The sequence below is a fragment of the Diabrotica virgifera genome, chromosome 9 (genome assembly GCF_917563875.1).
Source record: "Diabrotica virgifera virgifera chromosome 9, PGI_DIABVI_V3a".
Taxonomy (NCBI): domain Eukaryota; kingdom Metazoa; phylum Arthropoda; class Insecta; order Coleoptera; family Chrysomelidae; genus Diabrotica; species Diabrotica virgifera.
Genome location: NC_065451.1, coordinates 203,133,841 through 203,153,754, shown reverse-complemented (window position 1 = coordinate 203,153,754; position 19,914 = coordinate 203,133,841). Strand labels below are relative to the sequence as shown.

At 34.5% G+C, this 19,914-nt stretch overlaps 1 protein-coding gene across 1 annotated transcript; it reads right to left on the bottom strand.

Annotated features, from left to right (window-relative positions):
* Positions 1–6,163: 6,163 nt before the first annotated feature.
* Positions 6,164–14,094, bottom strand: LOC114330493 (uncharacterized). The gene is made up of 3 exons (XM_028279836.1): positions 13,869–14,094; positions 9,118–9,342; positions 6,164–6,590 (listed from the first exon to the last, which is right to left on the bottom strand). The coding sequence occupies exons 1-3, from the start codon at positions 14,028–14,030 to the stop codon at positions 6,246–6,248; spliced, it is 732 nt and encodes a 243-aa protein (XP_028135637.1). The 5' UTR covers positions 14,031–14,094; the 3' UTR covers positions 6,164–6,245.
* Positions 14,095–19,914: the final 5,820 nt, after the last annotated feature.

Genomic DNA, 19,914 nt, shown 5'->3' with positions numbered 1-19,914 from the left:
ACTCATTTAGTAATCACAAGAAAAATTCAGGTCCGGATTAACAAAAAAAAATTAAAATAATTGTGACTTTGAAACAACACCCTGTATATTGAAATTTTCAAAATTCGTTAGCACATTTGAAAAGAGCATACAAACTAAGTTTAATTGCTCGCTTCAATTTTTTGCGCAGACAATTTAATGACATTAATTTTGAAATTTTTGTTTTTAAAGTTCGAGTATCGAGTTCGAGTTCTTAAAAATTCGACATTATTTCAAAATAAAAGTCATTAAATTTTCTGCACAAAAAATAGAAGCGAACTATTAAAATTAGTTTTTTGTGCTCTTCTCAAATGTGCAAACGGGATTTCAACACACAGGATGTTGTTTTAAGGTCACAATGAATTTATAATTATGTTTAATCCGGGCCTGGATTTTTCTTGTGATTAGTAGTTGGGTGGTTTGAGTTCGAAATGTGACATATGCTTACCAAATCTCAAAAAAATATACAAGGTTGTTCTAAAGTTATGGGTCCAGAAAAAATGGGCAAAATCGGTAAAACACCCTTTAACTCGGTTATAAAAATCGGTGGGGCATTAAATTCAGTATGTCTAGAACCGCCTCATTTACCTCTATTCACCATTTAAGTATTTCCTTTTCCCAATGAAACACACTGTATACTAGGGTGGAGCGAAAAAATCAACTTTTAAAATTTAAAATGCCTGTATGCGGAAAAGTGGTCTGCATATTTGTTGTAATACCCTGCAAAATTTCAAATCGATCGGACTTCGTTTAGCGGTGCCCCCACTACTTCGAAATTTGAGGCTATTGGCCTCCCACTAAAGTAATGCGCCGATGCGCCCGCCTTCGTTAATACTTACTTGGTTAATTTTGGTAGTAGTTCGATTCGAGAGCAAACTGCGTTTCTTGTATTAGTATCAATTTAGATGCAATACAGTGAACCGTTGTTTTATTCTGTGTTGTTAAACTGTGTCCGTGAGATCCGTAAAAAAAGAAAACATGCCTAAAACACGAACAGACGTCGCTTGTTGTGTTTTTGGAGCACCAAGGAAGTTTAAAGACAATATGTTACCGACCTGTGCTGATGTTATCAGAAACTTTTTGTGTATTCGCCAGTTTATGAAAGAAGCTGCAGCAAATAATGCTGAACCAACTGTTAGTGACATTAATGAAATTCTTCTTGTTGAATTAAAATTGCTGTGGGTTAAAGCATCCATTCCGATAATATCCGATCAACAAATTAAATCTAAATTAAAGGAATTACATCAAAAATACAGAAATATTAAAAAACCTATGAAAAGTAGAAACTCAGCCAATATGCAAAGAAAGGTTAAAGATTTTAGAGATTTATTGGAAAAGAAATTGTTTGATATTGCATCATGCAAATGTTCTGACTATTTATTATGCAAATGCAAAAATAAAATACCGGCTCGAGAGCATGACTTCATTAAAGATCAGAGGCATGATAGAAAAATGGTAATTGGTTCGGTGGATAAAGTAATTACCAAAAAACTAGAACGCTCTATTTACCGGAAAATTGTGGAAACACAATCTCCAATAGCTACATCTTCTTCATCAAGATCCGAAACACATCTTCCAGTAGAACAAATTATAAGTGAGTCTTCAGATGAAAGTGCCACAAGTGTCTACGAGAAAAATACAAAAACCGGAACAAAAGACGATTTACCGAATACAAAAAAAACAAAACAAATGCGAATTAGTTTGCCAAACTTAGCTCAAGCATGCGATCGTACAGGAGTATCTGATAGAGTAGCATCCATAATAACAAACTCGGTGTTGCAAGATCTAAGTTTCATCTCGGTAGAAAGTCATGACAAAATCATAGATCGGAGTAAAATTAGGCGGGAGAGAAAAAAAAGGCGCAACCAGATTAAAATTGATGATACAAAAATTTTTAAATTTCTTCATGGAATCTATTTTGATGGTAGAAAAGATAGAACTCTACAAAATGAAATGAAGGATAATAAATACTACAAAACTACCATATCTGAAGAACATATTGTCTTAGTCTCTGAGCCCAAGTCAAAATATATAGGACATATTAGTGTATCGTCGGGTAGTGCAGAAGAAATCAGCAAGACAATGTTGGACTTTCTAAATAAAAATGTAGACCTTGATAATTTGGTAGCTGTTGGATGCGACGGAACTGCTGTCAATACAGGTATTCACAATGGTGTTATCCGTAAAGTAGAACTTGCAATTGGTCGATCAATGCAATGGTTTATTTGCATATTACATACCAATGAACTACCTCTGCGCCATCTAATAAAGCACTTGGATGGAGAAACTACCGGACCACGTGAGTTTTCAGGACAAATTGGAAAAGGACTACAAAACTGCGAGCATCTTCCTGTAGTTAAATTTGAGCAAATTCGATCAGTTTTACCCAAATATGATGCAAAGGAAATCGAGAAGCTTAGCACGGATCAGAAATATTTATTTGAAATTAGTAATTCAGTATCTAACGGTAAAATCTCGAGTGACTTAGCAAGAAGACAACCGGGAAAAATTTCACATGCTAGATGGCTAACAACTGCAAGCAGAATTCTTCGTCTTTACGTAGCAACAGATCCTCCTTCGGAAAACCTAAAATCTTTGGTATGCTATATACAAAACGTATATGCCCCACTGTGGTTCGAGATTAAAGCAAGACCATTTTGTTTTGATGGACCAGTACATTTATTTAATTTAGTAAAAAGGACGAGGTATTTGTCACCTGAACTGCAAAAAATAGTGGACAGGATAATACAAATTAATGGTTATTTTGCACATCCTGAAAATGTGTTGATAGCAATGCTTTGTGATGAACGGCAGCATATCAGAGAGTTAGGTTTGCGGCGAATCTTAAAATCCAGAAACTCCCATGAAATAAGAAAATTTAAAGTCCCAGAAATTAACTTTAACGCAAATGACTACATTGAAATGATTGACTGGCAACAATTAGTGATAAGCGAACCTCCAATGACAAAAAAAATTTCAACAGAAGATCTAAAACAGATGATTAAAGATGTTCCTGAAGAAATGGAGATACTACGTTTTCCCTGTCACTCCCAAGCTATAGAACGCTGCGTTAAGTTGGTAACAGAGGCATCCTTAAAAGTATGTGGGCCTGAAGCAAGAGATGGCTTCATAAGGTCCCAAATAGTTTCCCGACAAGCATTACCTAAATTTAACACAAAAGTTGAGTTTTTAGCTAATCTCAAGCATTAAATCATAAACGTTTTAAAGGTGGGTGGGTGGGTGGAACTCGAATTGCAGCCACCTCCTCGTGGTGAGTTCTGGGTTGTTTTCACGGAAAACAAGCGAAGAGCTGCAAAAAAAATCACTTTATTTTAATTTTTAGGTGGCTCGGGGCACCGGAAAAAATTATCGCATCAAATTCATTTTTTGCAAGCTACTTACACTACACGTGAGACCACTTTTCCACATACAGGCGAAAAAATTTGAGAAAAAAAAATTTTTGTTTTATTTTCACGTTATCTTAATTTTTAGGTGGCTTGGGGCACCGGAAAAAATTATCCCATCAAATTCATTTTTTGCAAGCTACTTACACTACACGTGAGACCACTTTTCCGCATACAGGCGAAAAAATTTGAGAAAAAAAAAATTTTTGTTTTATTTTCACTCCACCCTACTGTATACTACTTCACCTTGATTGCGGCCCGCAAGCTGTTGCAATGGCTACTAAGTGGCCCAGAAAAGAAAAAGGTCGAGTATCGCTGCTCTAAAGCCATGTAGACCTAATGCTACTAGAGTATCATTTACATTACAATATGATGTGATATAATTCATTGTTAAATTCGGAATCGGCGCATTGAAAAACCCCAAAAACAAATTGTTTAACAAGATAGGCAAAATGCTCCGTTAAGATAGGCAAAATGCTCACTCCCAGAATTCAATTTTTGAGATGAATACTTCTTATCGTTCGGTATGAAATTTGGTCGGGTGTAAAATTGTATTGGGCATAAAATTGTATTGTAACAACTTTAAAAAGGTTTATACACTTTTGTATAACGGCTTCCCCTTTAACGACTTAGTTTCGATCTGATAGCAAGTGAGATCTGTATTTTTATGAAACGTGAGAATAAAGCCGTAACTTACGCTTGGTTCTTAACAACCGAAGATATAGGAGATGACTTTTTTATTATTTATAAAGCTCTACTACCATATAGACTTACTGCTACTACAGTATCGTTCACATTACAATATGATATAATTCATTGTTAAATTCGGAATCTGCGCATTGAAAAACTCCAAAAATAAAATGGTTAAGATAGGCAAAATGCTCCATTAAGAAACATTGTTCCTGAATGGTCCCCACGGAAGTGAAGCATGGGTCCTGAAAAAACATCCAAAAACAAACTCGGCACATTCTAAAGAAAAGTGCTGAGGAGAATAGTAGGACCTGTGAGGGAAAACGGAATTTTCAGAATTCGATACAATAACGAGCTTTATCAACTTTATGAGGAAACACCCCTGTCCGACTTCATTAGAATACAAAGATTGCAATGGGCCGGGCATGTGATAAGAATGGGAGAGGATAGGCTACCAAAAAGAGTACTGAACCCTAGAATGTAGGGAAAGAGACCGGTTGGAAAGCCAAGAAAGCACTGGGAGGACACAGTAAACAGCGACGCACATGCCCTTTTAGGAGTACGTGTATGGAGAAGAGCAGCCACAGACAAACAAGGATGGTGTATTGGGATTCACAGCATCCAGTATTAAGCATCCAATTAAGAGCAAGACACACTCTTTTAAAATTTAAATGTCCTTGGTAAACAAACACACGTTTGTTTATTATACACATTACGTGACCCGGATTACTCCGCACAAGTGAACCAGTTGTCAATCTTGTTGTGTCAGCAATCCAATATTACATATTCCTAATTCATGACCAAAGCCGACTCAGCATAAATAATATCAACACTTTCTCTTTTATTTATATACACAGTAAACATAGGCAGGCATTCTAATTTCATTGCGTGATCAATCATCATTGATAATTGAGATACACCAGAGGGTGAACGTACATTAGCACACCAACTCTTTACAGTCGTACTCCGAGTTGAATAAATGAATATACTGTGAGTAGTGTTTACTTCATCAACCCCTATCGTAGGGGGTAACTACCCCCAACCACTCTGAGATGGTCCAGATGATGTAGAACCAATATAATGGGGTCAAAAAATAAAGGAGTCCAAGGCTCAATTTGGGCTGCAGTGCCGTAGTAGAAAAAGTCTCTCATTTTGTTGATTACTTCTCCTCCTAGTCAACTCATTTTTGTCTGCCATACAAAGCCTTCCTGAAAATTTCTTCAGAGTATATTTACAAAGACAGGGTGACAAAATACAACCCTGCCGTACACCACGTTTGATGGGTAGTTTTTTAGAACGAATATCTTCAATTTGGATAAAGGCTACTTTAGTGTAATATAAGTATTTTAGCAGTCTTATATCGTAGTGAACAAGCCCTACTGCCTGCAAACAGTCGAAAAGTATATCGCGTATTCAGTCGAATGCCTTCTCGAAGTTGATGGAACAAATATAAAATATATAAGAAGAGAAAATAGTGTCTTTCTAGTTCCTAGACCATTTCTAAATCCAAATTTCTAAATCCTAATTTCACATAGAATAGATACTTGGTTTTATACCATTCGTAAAAGTATCTTAACTGTGTGGCTCATCAAACTAATTAGTCTAAAATTGCTTCATTTGGTGGGCCTGTTTTTCTTGTGAATGTTGTAAACAATGAATGTAACCAATCATCTGGTATTTTCATTCGTTGTAAATTTTGTCAAAGAAAGTGGTAAAGTAGGTATGTAATATCTTCCTCGTCCAAAGGTTTAAATAGTTCAACAGGGATTTGGTCTGGTCCAGGTGCCGTATTAGTTTAAGCTTATTGTATTGCTTTTTAGACTTCTGAACTGTTTGTCATAGGTAGTATGTGTATATGTAGCATTTTCTCGAGAAGCATGGTCAAAAAGGGCATTAATATGTCTTCTATTCTTTGCACTGTTACTCCTGATCACAAAATTTTCCATCTGTTTTTTAAGTAAGTGAGCATTTTAAAACTGCCCCGTTTAAAATATTCAACACCAACATGTATTTATAAATAGCTCTCAGGTCCATAAGATATAATAATGAAAAATTGTTTAGAATTTTATTTTATATTAGTATTTAACAAATCAAACAACAAAAAATAAGAAAAAACTATCTTAGACTATCACTTTAAGCGCCAAATGTTATAATATATTTCGAAGCCTTACAAGTAAAGGTGCTCTTATGATCGTCGTAAGCATAGCTGTAACCATCTGGACATTGAGATTTGAAGACTTCCTGAGGATAGTTATGCGGCCAAGTTGAGCTTTTACATTTATCTGGAGTACCATAAGCACCTCTACAACAGTACTGGTCTGTATTGAAGGCAAGACAAGCTGATTTGCATGCTATAGTGACTCCGTTGGGACCTTTTACTTGGAGCTCTTTGGGACAGTTATCGTTGAGGTTTTTGTTGCATTGAGCTTTTTTGCAACTGTACTGACCCCCATCTCCTTGTCCTCCTACTGGTTCAAACTAGAAATTAAAACAAAATATCTTATATATTTATCGTACAATATGAAACATAAAAAATATATAGAATATAGAATGGCAAACAAAGAAGTAAAAATAGTATGTTACGCCGATGACGTTACATTGAAACGGTTCAAAAGAACGCAATTATTTTGCTTTATGCAGAAACCAAAAATTGTAAATGTATCGTAACATATTTTTGTCCCATCTTATAGACATAAACATATCGCTTCATATATCAAGCGAATGTAAGGAATTTATTTCTATCCCAAAAAAACGTGAGAATTTGAATTTTATCCGTCTTGTTAAAGAAAGACGTTATTATATTTTACAGTCATAGGTATTATATATTCGATATTCTGCGTTCAATTTGTGATGTAAAAAATAGTTACATTGTATATTATAATGGCCTTTGACGCCGCGGTTTTTGGAGTTTAGATTCACAATACGTGCTACTTTGATATCAAAGAAGCGTAGGTGTAGGATTGTACACTCAGCAGTATTTTTCTTGAGAACTGTAGAACTAAGTGAGTTTCGCTCACTTGCGAAATGATTTTTTGATGGTTCCCAACTAAGTAGGTTGGGGTTAAAATATATTTTGTTTTTCCCTATTGGTCGATTCACAATACGTGCTACTTTGATATCAGAGAAGCGTAGGTGTAGGATTGTACACTCAGCAGTATTTTTCTTGAGAACTGTAGAACTAAGTGAGTTTCGCTCACTTGCGAAATGATTTTTTGATGGTTCCCTACTAAGTACGTTGGGGTTAAAATATATTTTGTTTTTCCCTATTGGTCGATAGTAAATGTAGGAAGCTTGGTTATTTTTTTTAGTAGTCATTGATGAAAGAATTAGGGATTAAACTTTTTTCTTATTGGTTGATTGGATGAGTAGGGTAGAATGAGAGAAGTGAAGTGGGTTTGTGGAAGGAAACGTTTTGGTTTGAGGAAATCAATTCAAGCTGTGAGATTGGAGGAATTCAAGATTTGGACGTTAAAGTCAGAGGTTTAGTTGTAGCCTCTGTCAGAGGCCGCTTATAGCGGTTTCTTAAGAGTTAAATTGAAATTTTAGTTTGAGTTTTTTTGTGGAAGTTTTGGTTGAGAACTCAAATGAGAATGTAGCGGATTTTGAGTTTTTATGAAGAAATCATGGCGTTGCCGCGTTCAGGCAACAAGCTGGTTAGTTTTAGAGTGTAATACACAAACATACAGTTTTTTTTTGAGCAGTCATGGATAAAGTCATGAATTAAGTATCAATAATAATAATATATACTTCAAGAACTTAATTAGAAGTTATTTAAATATTTTAAAAAGTCAATATGAGCAGACTCATTTCGAAGTTTGTTTATTTTTGAACAATCATTTGGAAGTTTTATCTTTGCTGAAACTTTTCATGGTAATAAACGTTTTTGTAGTATTCCTTATCTAAATTCAGTGAAAAGCGCGTGCTTTGGGCATCCACAACGTGAAGAATAAGGACAGGACTATATGACAAGGTATTTCTTGTAAACATTTTTAATTTTATAAAAAAAAATGATTTCTTATTTTGTATCCACAAGAGATCCATCGTTTTCCTTTTTATTTTTATTTTAATAAAAAGTTGATTCATTTTATAATAATTTTTTTTAAATGAAAATATTATTATCTGATCCCTTTTCTCTTGTTCATAAGTCAGAAATCAACATGAGAACACTAAGGTAATGTCATGTTATATTTATATTTATGTAAATGTGTTTGTATCTTATGATAACTATATATTTTTATTAACCTTTTACTTTAGTTATTTTTTTTAAGTTTTATGTAAGATTTATCTTTCATTTTCTTTTAATTGTGGCGCCCCCCGAGAAATTGAGTTTCTATTATATTTAAAATTTATTAAGAATCCACACCCCTAGATCTCTGAAGACTTTAAGCTACCGAGGTACTCCGTAAAGTTACGTAGCACCAATACTCTGGGCTAATTAGCAAAATTCATGGAAAAGTTATTTACCAGCAATTTTATTGCTGGAATCTTATGATTGTATATATTAATAATATAGGTATGCAAAGTCCGCAGATAGTGTGCTACTTTTTTTATAAACAAAATGGCGCCGACAAATCGTATTTTTTTCAATTATTGCTCTATAACTCCGAAGATTTTAACTTTACAACAAAAACACCTTAATAAAAATTCACCGCAATTAAATTCTGCATAGAGATATGTTTTTCACGTATGTATAGATCGGTACGATAAAGTTCTCGGGCGGCCCTTCCGTCCAGCGTTTTTCCTATAGTTTTGTTTCTCCATGCTGTTTCATTCAGGCATCCTGCGGCTCTATTTGCTATTTTCACTCGATCTTCCACTTCTGTTTCTAGCTTTCCTTAGCTAGAGAGTGTGATGTCTAGATATTTAAACTCCGTCACTTGTTCTATTATCTGACTCTCCAGCTCTAATTTGCATCTTAGTCGATTTGCTCTTATAACCATCCATTTTGTCCTGTTTTGGACAAAATTGAAGAACTATATCTTATAAAAAAAAATGATATACTCACACTAATACGTAGGTTGAATCCATCAACGAAAGAAATGTCGTAGTAATCAAGTCCTCCAGATCCTTTCAAGGTGATTTCAGCCAAAGAAACGGGTGGTACTCCTCCAGCTCCATTACACTGTACTTTATTTCCACAATCACCTGTCAAACAATGGTTTGAACTGTCGTCACAATAAGATCTACCCCAGAAACGTCCAGCCCAGTCATCGGGAGAATTAACTGTTTTCTGGAAAATAGAGCATAATCTTTTAATATTTAGCAATACTACGGACAGTAAAATGGCATTAAAAAATAACAAAAATGGTAAAGCAGGGTAGGTCCAGACTAAATCCCAGTATAAATCTATTAACCTTTTTAATGCATTTAATGCAACTTAATACCAAAAACATGGTTGAAGTCGACGTTTGTTGCTTTACCAAAGAAAACAAAGTCCGTATCCTGCAGTGATTTCCGAACCATCAGCTTAATGAGCCATACTTTAAAACTATTTCTAAAAATTATACACCAAAGGATATATAGACTGTGCGAAGAAAAAATCAGCCGAACACAGTTTGGTTTTCGAAATGCAGTGGGTTCATGAGAGGCTCTATTTAGTATACAAGTGCTATTTCAACGATGTAGAGACGTAAATTGCGATATTTATGCATGTTTCATTGATTACCATAAAGCGTTCGATACTGTAAAGTACGACAAGCTGATGGAGATATTAACCAATATTGGAATTAACACCTGTGATTTAAGGATTATCAGCAATCTGTGCTGGAATCAAACATCCTCTATCCGGACAGAGGCAGGAGAATCCGACGATATCAAAATCAAACGTGGGGTCCGTCAGGGATGTATACTATCCCCCCTGCTGTTTAACATCTACTCTGAGGAAATCGCAGAAAACAGAATCGCGGAGGTCAGTCAGAGATACGGACTTTCACTAAACACTAAGGAAACAAAATGTATGATTATCTCTAAGAACAAACAGCAATTTGGACGAATCAGTGTAAATGGTCAACAAATAGAAAGAGTAAAGACATATACCTACCTTGGTACGAACGTCAATGAAAATTGGGACCATTCCATAGAAATCAAATGTAGGATAGAGAAAGCAAGATCTGCATTTCAAAAAATGGCAAAGTTGTTCAAATGTCATGATTTGTCGATACCCATAAAAGTCAGATTACTACGATGTTATATCTTTCCTATACTGTTGTACGGAGTTGAGTCGTGGACTCTCACAGACGCCACCTGCAAGAAAATTGAGGCTTTTGAGATGTGGCTTTATCGTCGAATCCTGAAGATATCTTATACCGACCACATTACTAATGAGGGTGTTTTGCTGAGAATGCAAAAAGAAAAGAGCTGTTAATCAAAATAATAACAGCAAAAATCGAATACCTCGGTCACATCATGAGGAACAGTGAAAGATATGGACTGCTGCAACTGGTCTTACAGGGAAAAGTAGAGGGAAAGTGAGGCCCAGGAAGGCGAAGGATTTCGTGGCTGAAAAATCTACGTACGAGGTTCAACACAACCACTACAAATCTTTTCAGAGCAGCAGTGTGCAAGGTACAGATTGCCATGATGGTCGCCAACATCCGAAACGGATAGGCACTACAAGAAGAAGAAGAATGCATAAATGGTGAAACCTTAGACATTATAGTAGACTTCTGGTTTAACACAATATACAAAAAAGGACATATACCGAAGCAACCGTTAGTCTCCACGTTTTGTGCTAATGACACAAGGGACATACGATTAATAACAAACCATTACTGGAATCAAGCACCTAGATAACACTGCAAAGGAAAATTTTAGGAGAAAGATAATAAATGTCAACTCAGATGTACTCCCTAATATAGAATCCTTCGAAATAAAACAAGCTATAGCACAACTAAGGAACAATAAGGCGTCGGGCCCAGACGGAATACTTGCCGAAATGTTGAAGGAGGGGAGTGAAATTATTCTCGAAGGATTGAAAATTTTTTTCAAAGAATTCCTTTAGAAAGGAGAAGTCCCAGATGAACTATAGGCCAAACTCCCTTCTGTCCCAAATGTAGAAACTGTTTATGAGAAAAATAACTAATAGGTTAACGTCGAAACTTGATAGCTATCAACCGGTAGAGCAGACAGGATTCCGAAAGGGTTACAGTACAGTGGATCATCTTCTCACAGTCAGAACGCTAATAGAGAAAGCCAATGAATATCACTTGAACTTATACATTGGCTTCGTTGATTATGAAATGGCATACGACTCCATAAAACTTTGAGCAATAGAGAGAACTATGAACAACTGCATTCTCGATGGATAGATGTCCGATACAGAATGATCATACATAATATTTACAAGAAAGCTACAATAAAATACAAATAGATGAGAAAACCAAAGCTATGCCAATCAACAGAGGAGTGCGCCAGGGAGATTTTATCTCGCCAAAGCTATTCACACTGGGACTGGGAGACGTGTTCAAAGACATTAATTGGACAGATAAGGGAATAAATGTTAATGAAAGAAAACTTTTTTCAGTCATTTCAGATATCGTCCCTTAGCTTACAACACCGCTCAAGTCGAAAATTAACGGTTTTGACATATACATACCGTTGGATAGGTCTGCTCATTGCGCATCTAACTATTTGTCACATGATTTAGATTTCAGTCAATCAGATGCCGTAATTCAAAAAGTAGTGACATCGCGTAAGTCGTCAACACCTGTATCATGGTCAACACCGCACAAGTCGCTCTGTGATTATATGTTTGTACGTGAGTTTTACTGCTGAAAAGTCTAGTATCCAAGGAGTTTTTATAGAAGATTAAGAGGTAAGCTATATAATAAAGTAATGTTTATTTATTTACGCGTATTAATATAGAAAGAAATGATAATAAAACAACTTAAGCGGTGTTTACTAACGGTATTTTTTTTAACTTAGGCGGTGCTTCAAAAAGTAGTTTTTTTCGTCTCCTGTAAAGTTAGTAAAAATGACTTATGCGGTGTTGTAAGCTAAGGGACGATATGCTGAAGACATTGTAATATTCGCTACAAGTTTCGAAGAATTACAGACCATGATGACGCAACTATTTCAAGCTTCGGAAAAAGTAGTCGATGCAATACTGATAGCCCAAGATGAAGATTGTCTGCAAGGATTAGTCCACGGATTTAAAATATGTAAAAGCAAAAGAATTCAATATAACAATTTCGTCCCAGAAAACTAAACCAATAGAATAATAAAGAACCAATCAGATGTAAAACAGAAATTGATGGTATCAGAATTGAACAAGTAATGGAAATAAAATTCCTTGGTATTACGTTGTCAAGCTACGGAGACCTGGACAAAGAAGTAAGAAATCAAGTACAAAAAGCAAATGGCAGGATGTCTTAATAACGCTATATAGTCCTGGATCCCGCGTACCAAAAAAAGTTGATTAATATCAAGGGAACACTTGAATAGGGGAAGTTTTAATTGTGGAACAGTTTAAAAATTTGGAACGTCAGACTACGAAAACGCCCCATGTATTTTTTCGGCCAGAACTTTCAATTGATTTGTTACCCTTTCATTAAACTCTCATGCAAAAATCAGACTACTATTTATCACCAATATAATTCCTATCATTTGACATGTTCTTTGTGTTCCACTCATTAAAATGCCCAGTTGGTGATAAACACCAGTCTGAATTTTGCATGAGATTTTAATGAAATGGTAACAAATCAATTGGAAGTCGACGTTCCAAATTTTTAACCTGTTCCACAATTAAAACTTCCCCTTTTCCAGTGTCCGATATATCAAAGTTTGTCCGACTAGACACCGTTAAGCTATTAACAAATTTTCAGCTTGCTATTAGTCAACTTTTTTTTGGTACCCGGGATCCAGGTCTAATATGGCGAAACCGACATTTTAACACTGATATGAAGTCAAGAATTTATAAAGCCAGTGTAAGACTAATAATGACATATTAGAAGCAAGACCCGATAAAGTCACAACACAAAGACAAAGAAACGGCAGAGATGAGAGTACTGAGAAGAATTACAGGAAATACGCTGAGAGATCGAAAGAGGAGTGCAGAAATTAGAAGACAATATAACGTACAGTGTATAAACGAATGGACACTAAATAGAAAAAAGAAAGAATAACCACATAAGCAGAATGGGTGAGACACGTGTTGTCAAAATAGCAAGAGATAAATCACCAATCGGCAGACGAAGTAGCAGCCGACCGCGCAAAAGATGGAGTGACAACCTTCCATAGAGTTATCAGTCCGCCATTGAACAAGCAAAATGCTTATAAAGAGGAAAAAGAAGGAGAAGATTTAACGACAAGATAAAAATGAGATAAATGGAAAAGATATAATCAGACATATAAAGGTTTAAAGGATTAAAGGCATGTATTAAGATGAGAAGGAGATAAATTAATAAAGAAAATATTTCAGTGGAAACCTACAAAGACAAAATCTAGAGGGAGAATAAAGGGCAGATAGCAAGTTCAGCTCAGCAGATCATATCATAGCAGCTTCATATCAACAGAATGAAGTTAAATAGAGGACAAAAATTTAAAATTGAAAGGACCAACGGACGAAATCATACAACACCCTGCGAAAAAAGACGACAGAGAACAAGAAATCAAGAGTTATACTTATGTCCAGGAGTGAGAGGTCCGTAGGCCCAATAGACCCTATATAACTACTTCTTCAGCCAGATATAACTAAAATATGAAGGCCAGAACTGTAAAAAATTTAAAAAATTTAAGAAGCGGACACAAAAGGCTTACCGATTGGCCTTGGGCCAGTTTGAATCCTCCATTTTCCAGATGCTGCTTGCCAGAATTTCCTTGGATTCCAACCCAGACTGGACCACCTTCTTTGTTGATGAATTCAAACTGGGCAGCTGAAGCTGCCACGATGACAACTGCTATACATACGAACTGTAACATTTCAAATGGTAAAATGTTCTAATATCAACAAGGGAAAATTCTTGGTATTTATACCATTTTTTTAAATTATATATTCACATTCTATAAATATTGAAGCGTTGGGTTAAACCCAAGTTAGCATGTTAGTAAGTGGAGATAATTATTATAATGCTAATTAAATAAACAAATTATGTACATTGTTCAAAATATGGCAAAAAAATACAGTTAAAAACTATAGTAATAAAACAAGTGATGAAAAAAAGAGGATACAAAATGGCCGATAGAGAGATAAAAATACTCTGTTGCGCTGATGACACCGTGTTAGTAGCAGAGTACGAAGACGACCTAAAAAGATTACTGCACGAATTCAACATTAACTCAAAAGAAGTGAATAAGGAAATATCAGCCCAAAACACAAAGAGCTTAATAATAGCCAAAGAACCAATACGATGCAAATTGGAGTTAGGCAATCAAATTATACAACAAGTAATGACTTTGAAATAAGTGGGAATTAATCTATCAGCCAACAACAATTTCGAAAAAGAGGTCTTCTTCTTCTTCTTCTTCTTCTGCTTCTTCTTCTTCTTCTTTTTGTATAGACATGACTCTGTTTTAGAGTTTCACGATATTCGATAAAAATATCGATATTGTATTGATATCGTATCGAAAACCAATACGATACCGATACAATACATACCTTAGCAATATTAATGTTGATACGATATTCATTACCTGAAATCAATACAATACTCTTGTATTGTCGATACGTCTCGATATTATTGAAAATATCGATATCGAGAAAAAAAATAAAACGCCACAGTTGTTTGATTATATTTTGTGGAATAGGTATTTAGATAATAATTATTTATTACATAAAAGTATAAGTGATCTGCAACCCAAGCATCAGCTGTTATAATATTTTACACTTGAGTGCCTGAACTTGAAACTCTTGAGAGTAAGTAAATGACTGTTTGTTATGATTACACTATTATTATCATGTGGCATTTGTGGCAATATTATGGAAGTGAGTGATGACGACCTGATGACTCAAAAATAATTTTTAACAAAAATATTGAATTGCGATTTATTCCGAATCTCCGGGGATTTCCCTATAATTTCAAAAGTAGTTTTTAAACAATACAGAATTAGTAATTATTTGTAGACTTTCAAAGAAGCATTCAGCCATTTCAATCTTTATAAGAATATTCATATAAGTTATAAGAAATATTCGTAATATTAGAATATTGTCCATTTGCCAAGCATGCCAAAGTGAACATAAAGAGCCTACACAGCTCAGATGTATACTCCTTTTATGTCGATATTTTGTCGAGTATTGTATCGAAATCAATATCAATACGATATTTTTATAAGAAAGTATTGGCGATATCGATACTCGATACAATACTTCATTGGCATAACCAATACAATACTCAATACTTAAAAAGTATCGATATTGTATCGTATCGTGAAACTCTACTCTGTTTTTGACTCTGTCTGTTTTTTCAATGTGCATCTAGTAAGTTGTCATTCCATCGTTCTCGTGGTCTTCCCACTGATCGTCTTCATATTGGGGAACCGAAAAAGAGGCAAAAGACCAAATAATTAAAGCCAGTAGAACGGCTGCATGCCTAGGTGAACTACACAATTTGAAAAAACAAATACCTAATAGTGGAAACAAAGGGCCCGAATATAAGTCAGTTACACTCAAAAAAATTTAGTTCGTAATATTGATTAACAGTGATTACTGAATAGTATTTCGTTATCACAACAATTTAATTTGTTGTTTCAACGAACTTTTAGACATTGACGAATGTATTTGGTTATTGTCACAATGATTGAATAATAATTGTGAGAATAACTACAGTACATTAATCAATAACACTCAATTTATTCAGCCAATAACTTAGTTTCGTATATTTAATAAATACTGTTAATTCTGGCAGCAACTCACGTTCTTGATTTCGTAGATGACAATCAATTACCTTGGTTTATCGTGACAACGTACAGATTTCATTAAAACAATGTACAAATGTTGTTAATATAGAGTAATATATGATTATTGAATAGATGTAAATTGATTGTTGTGACAACGAATGCATTAATCAATCTACTACTGCATTTAATACCCACAATCAATGCGTTCATTGTGACAATAATTGTAGTTGTTGAGAAAATAAATGTTTTGCTTGACCATTTGAAAGTTAACGGCTTTTCCATATCGTGATACCCCTAGCTTCTCTGTGTTACTGAAGTGCCGAATAATAATTGCATTTCGTTTTCAAGTGTAGTCCGTACTAGATGGAAGTTTTTGTGTGTCTATTATCGTGAAATTTCGGTCGAATTCTTTTTAAATGTATTCATTTTTTTCGATTCCTGAGAAAACTTATTATTATTTTTGAAAATTTGAATGCAAAATAAAATATTACAGTATTATCGAGGGTCTGAAGTCCCTGAGAACCTCTATAATGATTATTTTAATAAGTCACAGGGGTGAAAAAGAGAAAATTTAGTATGATTTTTAATTTCAAATAGGCATACCATTCAACAGAAACTTTTTGTTTATTCTAAGGGACTTTCTGCCCTCGGTAATAATGTAATATTTTATTCTGCGTTTAAATTTTTCAAAAATACTTATTAGTTTTCTCAGAATTCCAAAAAAAATGAATGCGTTTAAAAAGAATTCGATCGAAATTTTGCACCTGCGCTCTCAAAAAGGATTAAAGTGTTATACATTTTTGGAATCACTATTTCAAACGCTTCTAAATAAGCTGTCACATGACGTACTTTCCCATTAAAAAAAATCAAAGTTACGCCGCGCCTGTCACCTAAAGAGGGATCGTGTAAAGTTCGAAACATTGATGTTATAATATACTTTGATTATTTTAAAAATCGCCTGTCCGAGCGTTTTGCTTATGTGTTAAAAATAAATAAGTTAATAAGGGGTGGGGGAGTGTAACACTTATTCCAGTACACTGTATAAGTGAAATCATATGAAAAATCACAAAGTGTAAAGTCCTTTAGGTTAAGGACAAAAAAGGGCTATTTAAAAAATTATTATTAATCAATTAATATCATACATTGGGCATTCAGTAATTATTAATATAAAATACGTTCATAGTAGGAATGAACGAAACTGATTGTAAGAATGAATAGAATTGCTTGTAAGAAAAACCGTATTTATTGTGGGAATGAACGGAATTAATTGTAACAATAAACGGAATTAATTGTAACAATAAACGGAAATAATTTTAGAAATAAACGAAATACGTTAGGAGAAATAACACTGTTATTGACACAACGAATAGTCTTCGTCGGTCAATTAACGACGTTGTTGTTTCAATAAATAGTGTTCGTTGACTCAGTGAACAGAGTTCGTAATATCAATAAATATTGTTCGTTGACTCAGTGAACAGAGTTCGTAATACCAATAAAGTGATATTATGGTATACATAATGAATGTTCATCCATTCAATAAACGTAATACATTGGCTCAACGAACGAAAATAATGAATTGATGAACATCGTTTTGTTGTCCCAATAAAACCAAGAATTGGACAAATTTTAAGTATTGCGTTTGTTGTCTGAATTAACATTTTTATTGATATTACGTAACTTTTTCGTTGAGTGTATTAGGCCAGTTATGTCTTACACGGCCGAAATAAGATCAGACACAAGCAAAACACAAAGATATCTGGAGATCAACGAAATGAAGATCTTAAGAAAGATTGCTGGAAAAGAACTACAGGACAGGGTAAGAAGTGAATAAATCAGACTTATATGTGGGGTAGACAATATAAATACCTGGGTAAAGAACAGAAAAGAAGAGTGGAATCAACACATACATACGCAGGATAGAATCAAGTATATAGTAAGAATAGCCAGGGAAAAGTCACCGTCAGGCAAAAGAAGTATAGGAGGCTTAAGAAAAAGATGGAACGAAAATTTAGGGGCAGAATAAAAGGCGCCTTTGAAGAAAAGCAAGCAATGCTGACTAATAAAATGAAAAGAAGGGAAGAAAAAGAAAAACTGTAACAAAATAATCCGTTGAATGTTAACATTTTTAAACTATTTTTGATAAAAATATTTAAAAAATCTTTCACCGTTTCACGAAACGATCTTCCCTTTCTCTGTTTCTGCATGTCTGCACTCACTTTTGGACAAAGACCTTTCCGTGAGTTTACGTTTGCTTTGATGTCTAGTCATCGGTTTTGTAATCTTCTCTACTACGACTATGTTTTCGTGGTCTTTAATGTGTAATTTTTCTCGTCCATCTTTCAACTATTCCAAAAAAGTACAAATATCGCACCTTGAAAACCATATGGCAATAACTGCAATTTTTTCATGAAATGACCTTTGAATGCAGTCTAATAGGAAAAAAAATCTATTTTTTAATGCGATATAGCAGGATCTTCAAAAAAATTTAAGTTCGGCACCAAAAAGATACATCCCTATGTCTTTTTTCAAAAATCGATTCTTCTTTTTATACCATCAGGCATTATCTGCAGTTGATGCTCTACGGTTCTAAAATTGGAACAAAAACTCAGATCTATATGGCAATATGTGCAAAATGTGACCCACTCTCGTAAAATAAAAGCAAGATGTAATAAGGAAAAATCCTTTGCATGCAACAACACATAGAGTGGTGCATAGAGATTTCATTGCAACACTGGAAATAAGCGACAAGAATATAACAAATTAATATACAACGTCCTACTGCAGCTGGGTTTATTCCAAAAGAAAAGCGAGGAACTCATAAGAATGGAAAAAGAATCAACGAAGTCGTGAAACAAAACATAATGTTGAATGGGTTGCATATGTCAGTCCATATTAAATGAAGTAAAGAAACTCAGACTTACTCACAATCATTTAATAATACTTCGACGACCGGTTTCGATCTCTACACTATTCAGATCATCTTCAGGTCGGCGTTACAAGTAGTTAAATGATACCGTTACAAGGGATGCTTTGTAAGTTCATCGATAACATGTTTAAACGTCCAACTAAGTTGAACTTACAAAGCATCCCTTGTAACGGCATCATTTAACTACTTGTAACGCCGATCTGAAGATGATCTGAATAGTGTAGAGATCGAAACCGGTCGTCGAAGTATTATTAAATGACTGTGAGTAAGTCTGTGTTTCTTTACTTCATACAAAACATAATGATTTACATCGAGTCCATTCCTAAAGTGGAATCTCACTACCTAAGGAAACAAACTACCAGGTAATTCGTCAGCGATGACAAAACTCTTGCTGATATTCATCGCGATTATATAAAATTTTGCAAAGAAAAAGGTTCGGTGTTCTGAAATTACGTTACGATGATGACCATATATTTCACACGGAATTTAATAATTCTTTAAGCCCAAGAATACCTTTGCTTGCTGTAAGAAAGTTACAGAAATTAATTAGATAAATCGACATTAGAAACAGTCTATAATACTCACTGTCAGGAAGTGGAACTCAATACGAAAGAGAAATAAATGACTTAAAATCTGCAAAACCCAACACTTGCATCACTGCTTGTTTTGATTTACAATCATTACTACCGACGCCTTCAGGCGAAGTCTCTTTATTTTATTACAAAAGGAGATTATCAACATTATTTAATTTCACAATTTTTTACCTGACCACAAATGCAGGACACTTCTGTCTTTGGTTCGAGCGAATTGCTAATCGTGATTCAAATGAAATAGCGTCGTTCCTGTTACAATTTCTGAGGAACCATGCCAGGGAAAAAGAAATAAAATTATACTCAGATAACTACTGTTGGCAAAATAAGAACAAGTATATTGTCTATCTTTATCAATATGCAGTACAGAAATTGACATATCTAAAATTACCCACAAATTTTTGATAACGGGTCACTCCCAAAATACGGTAGACAGCGTGCATTCTTTGATTGA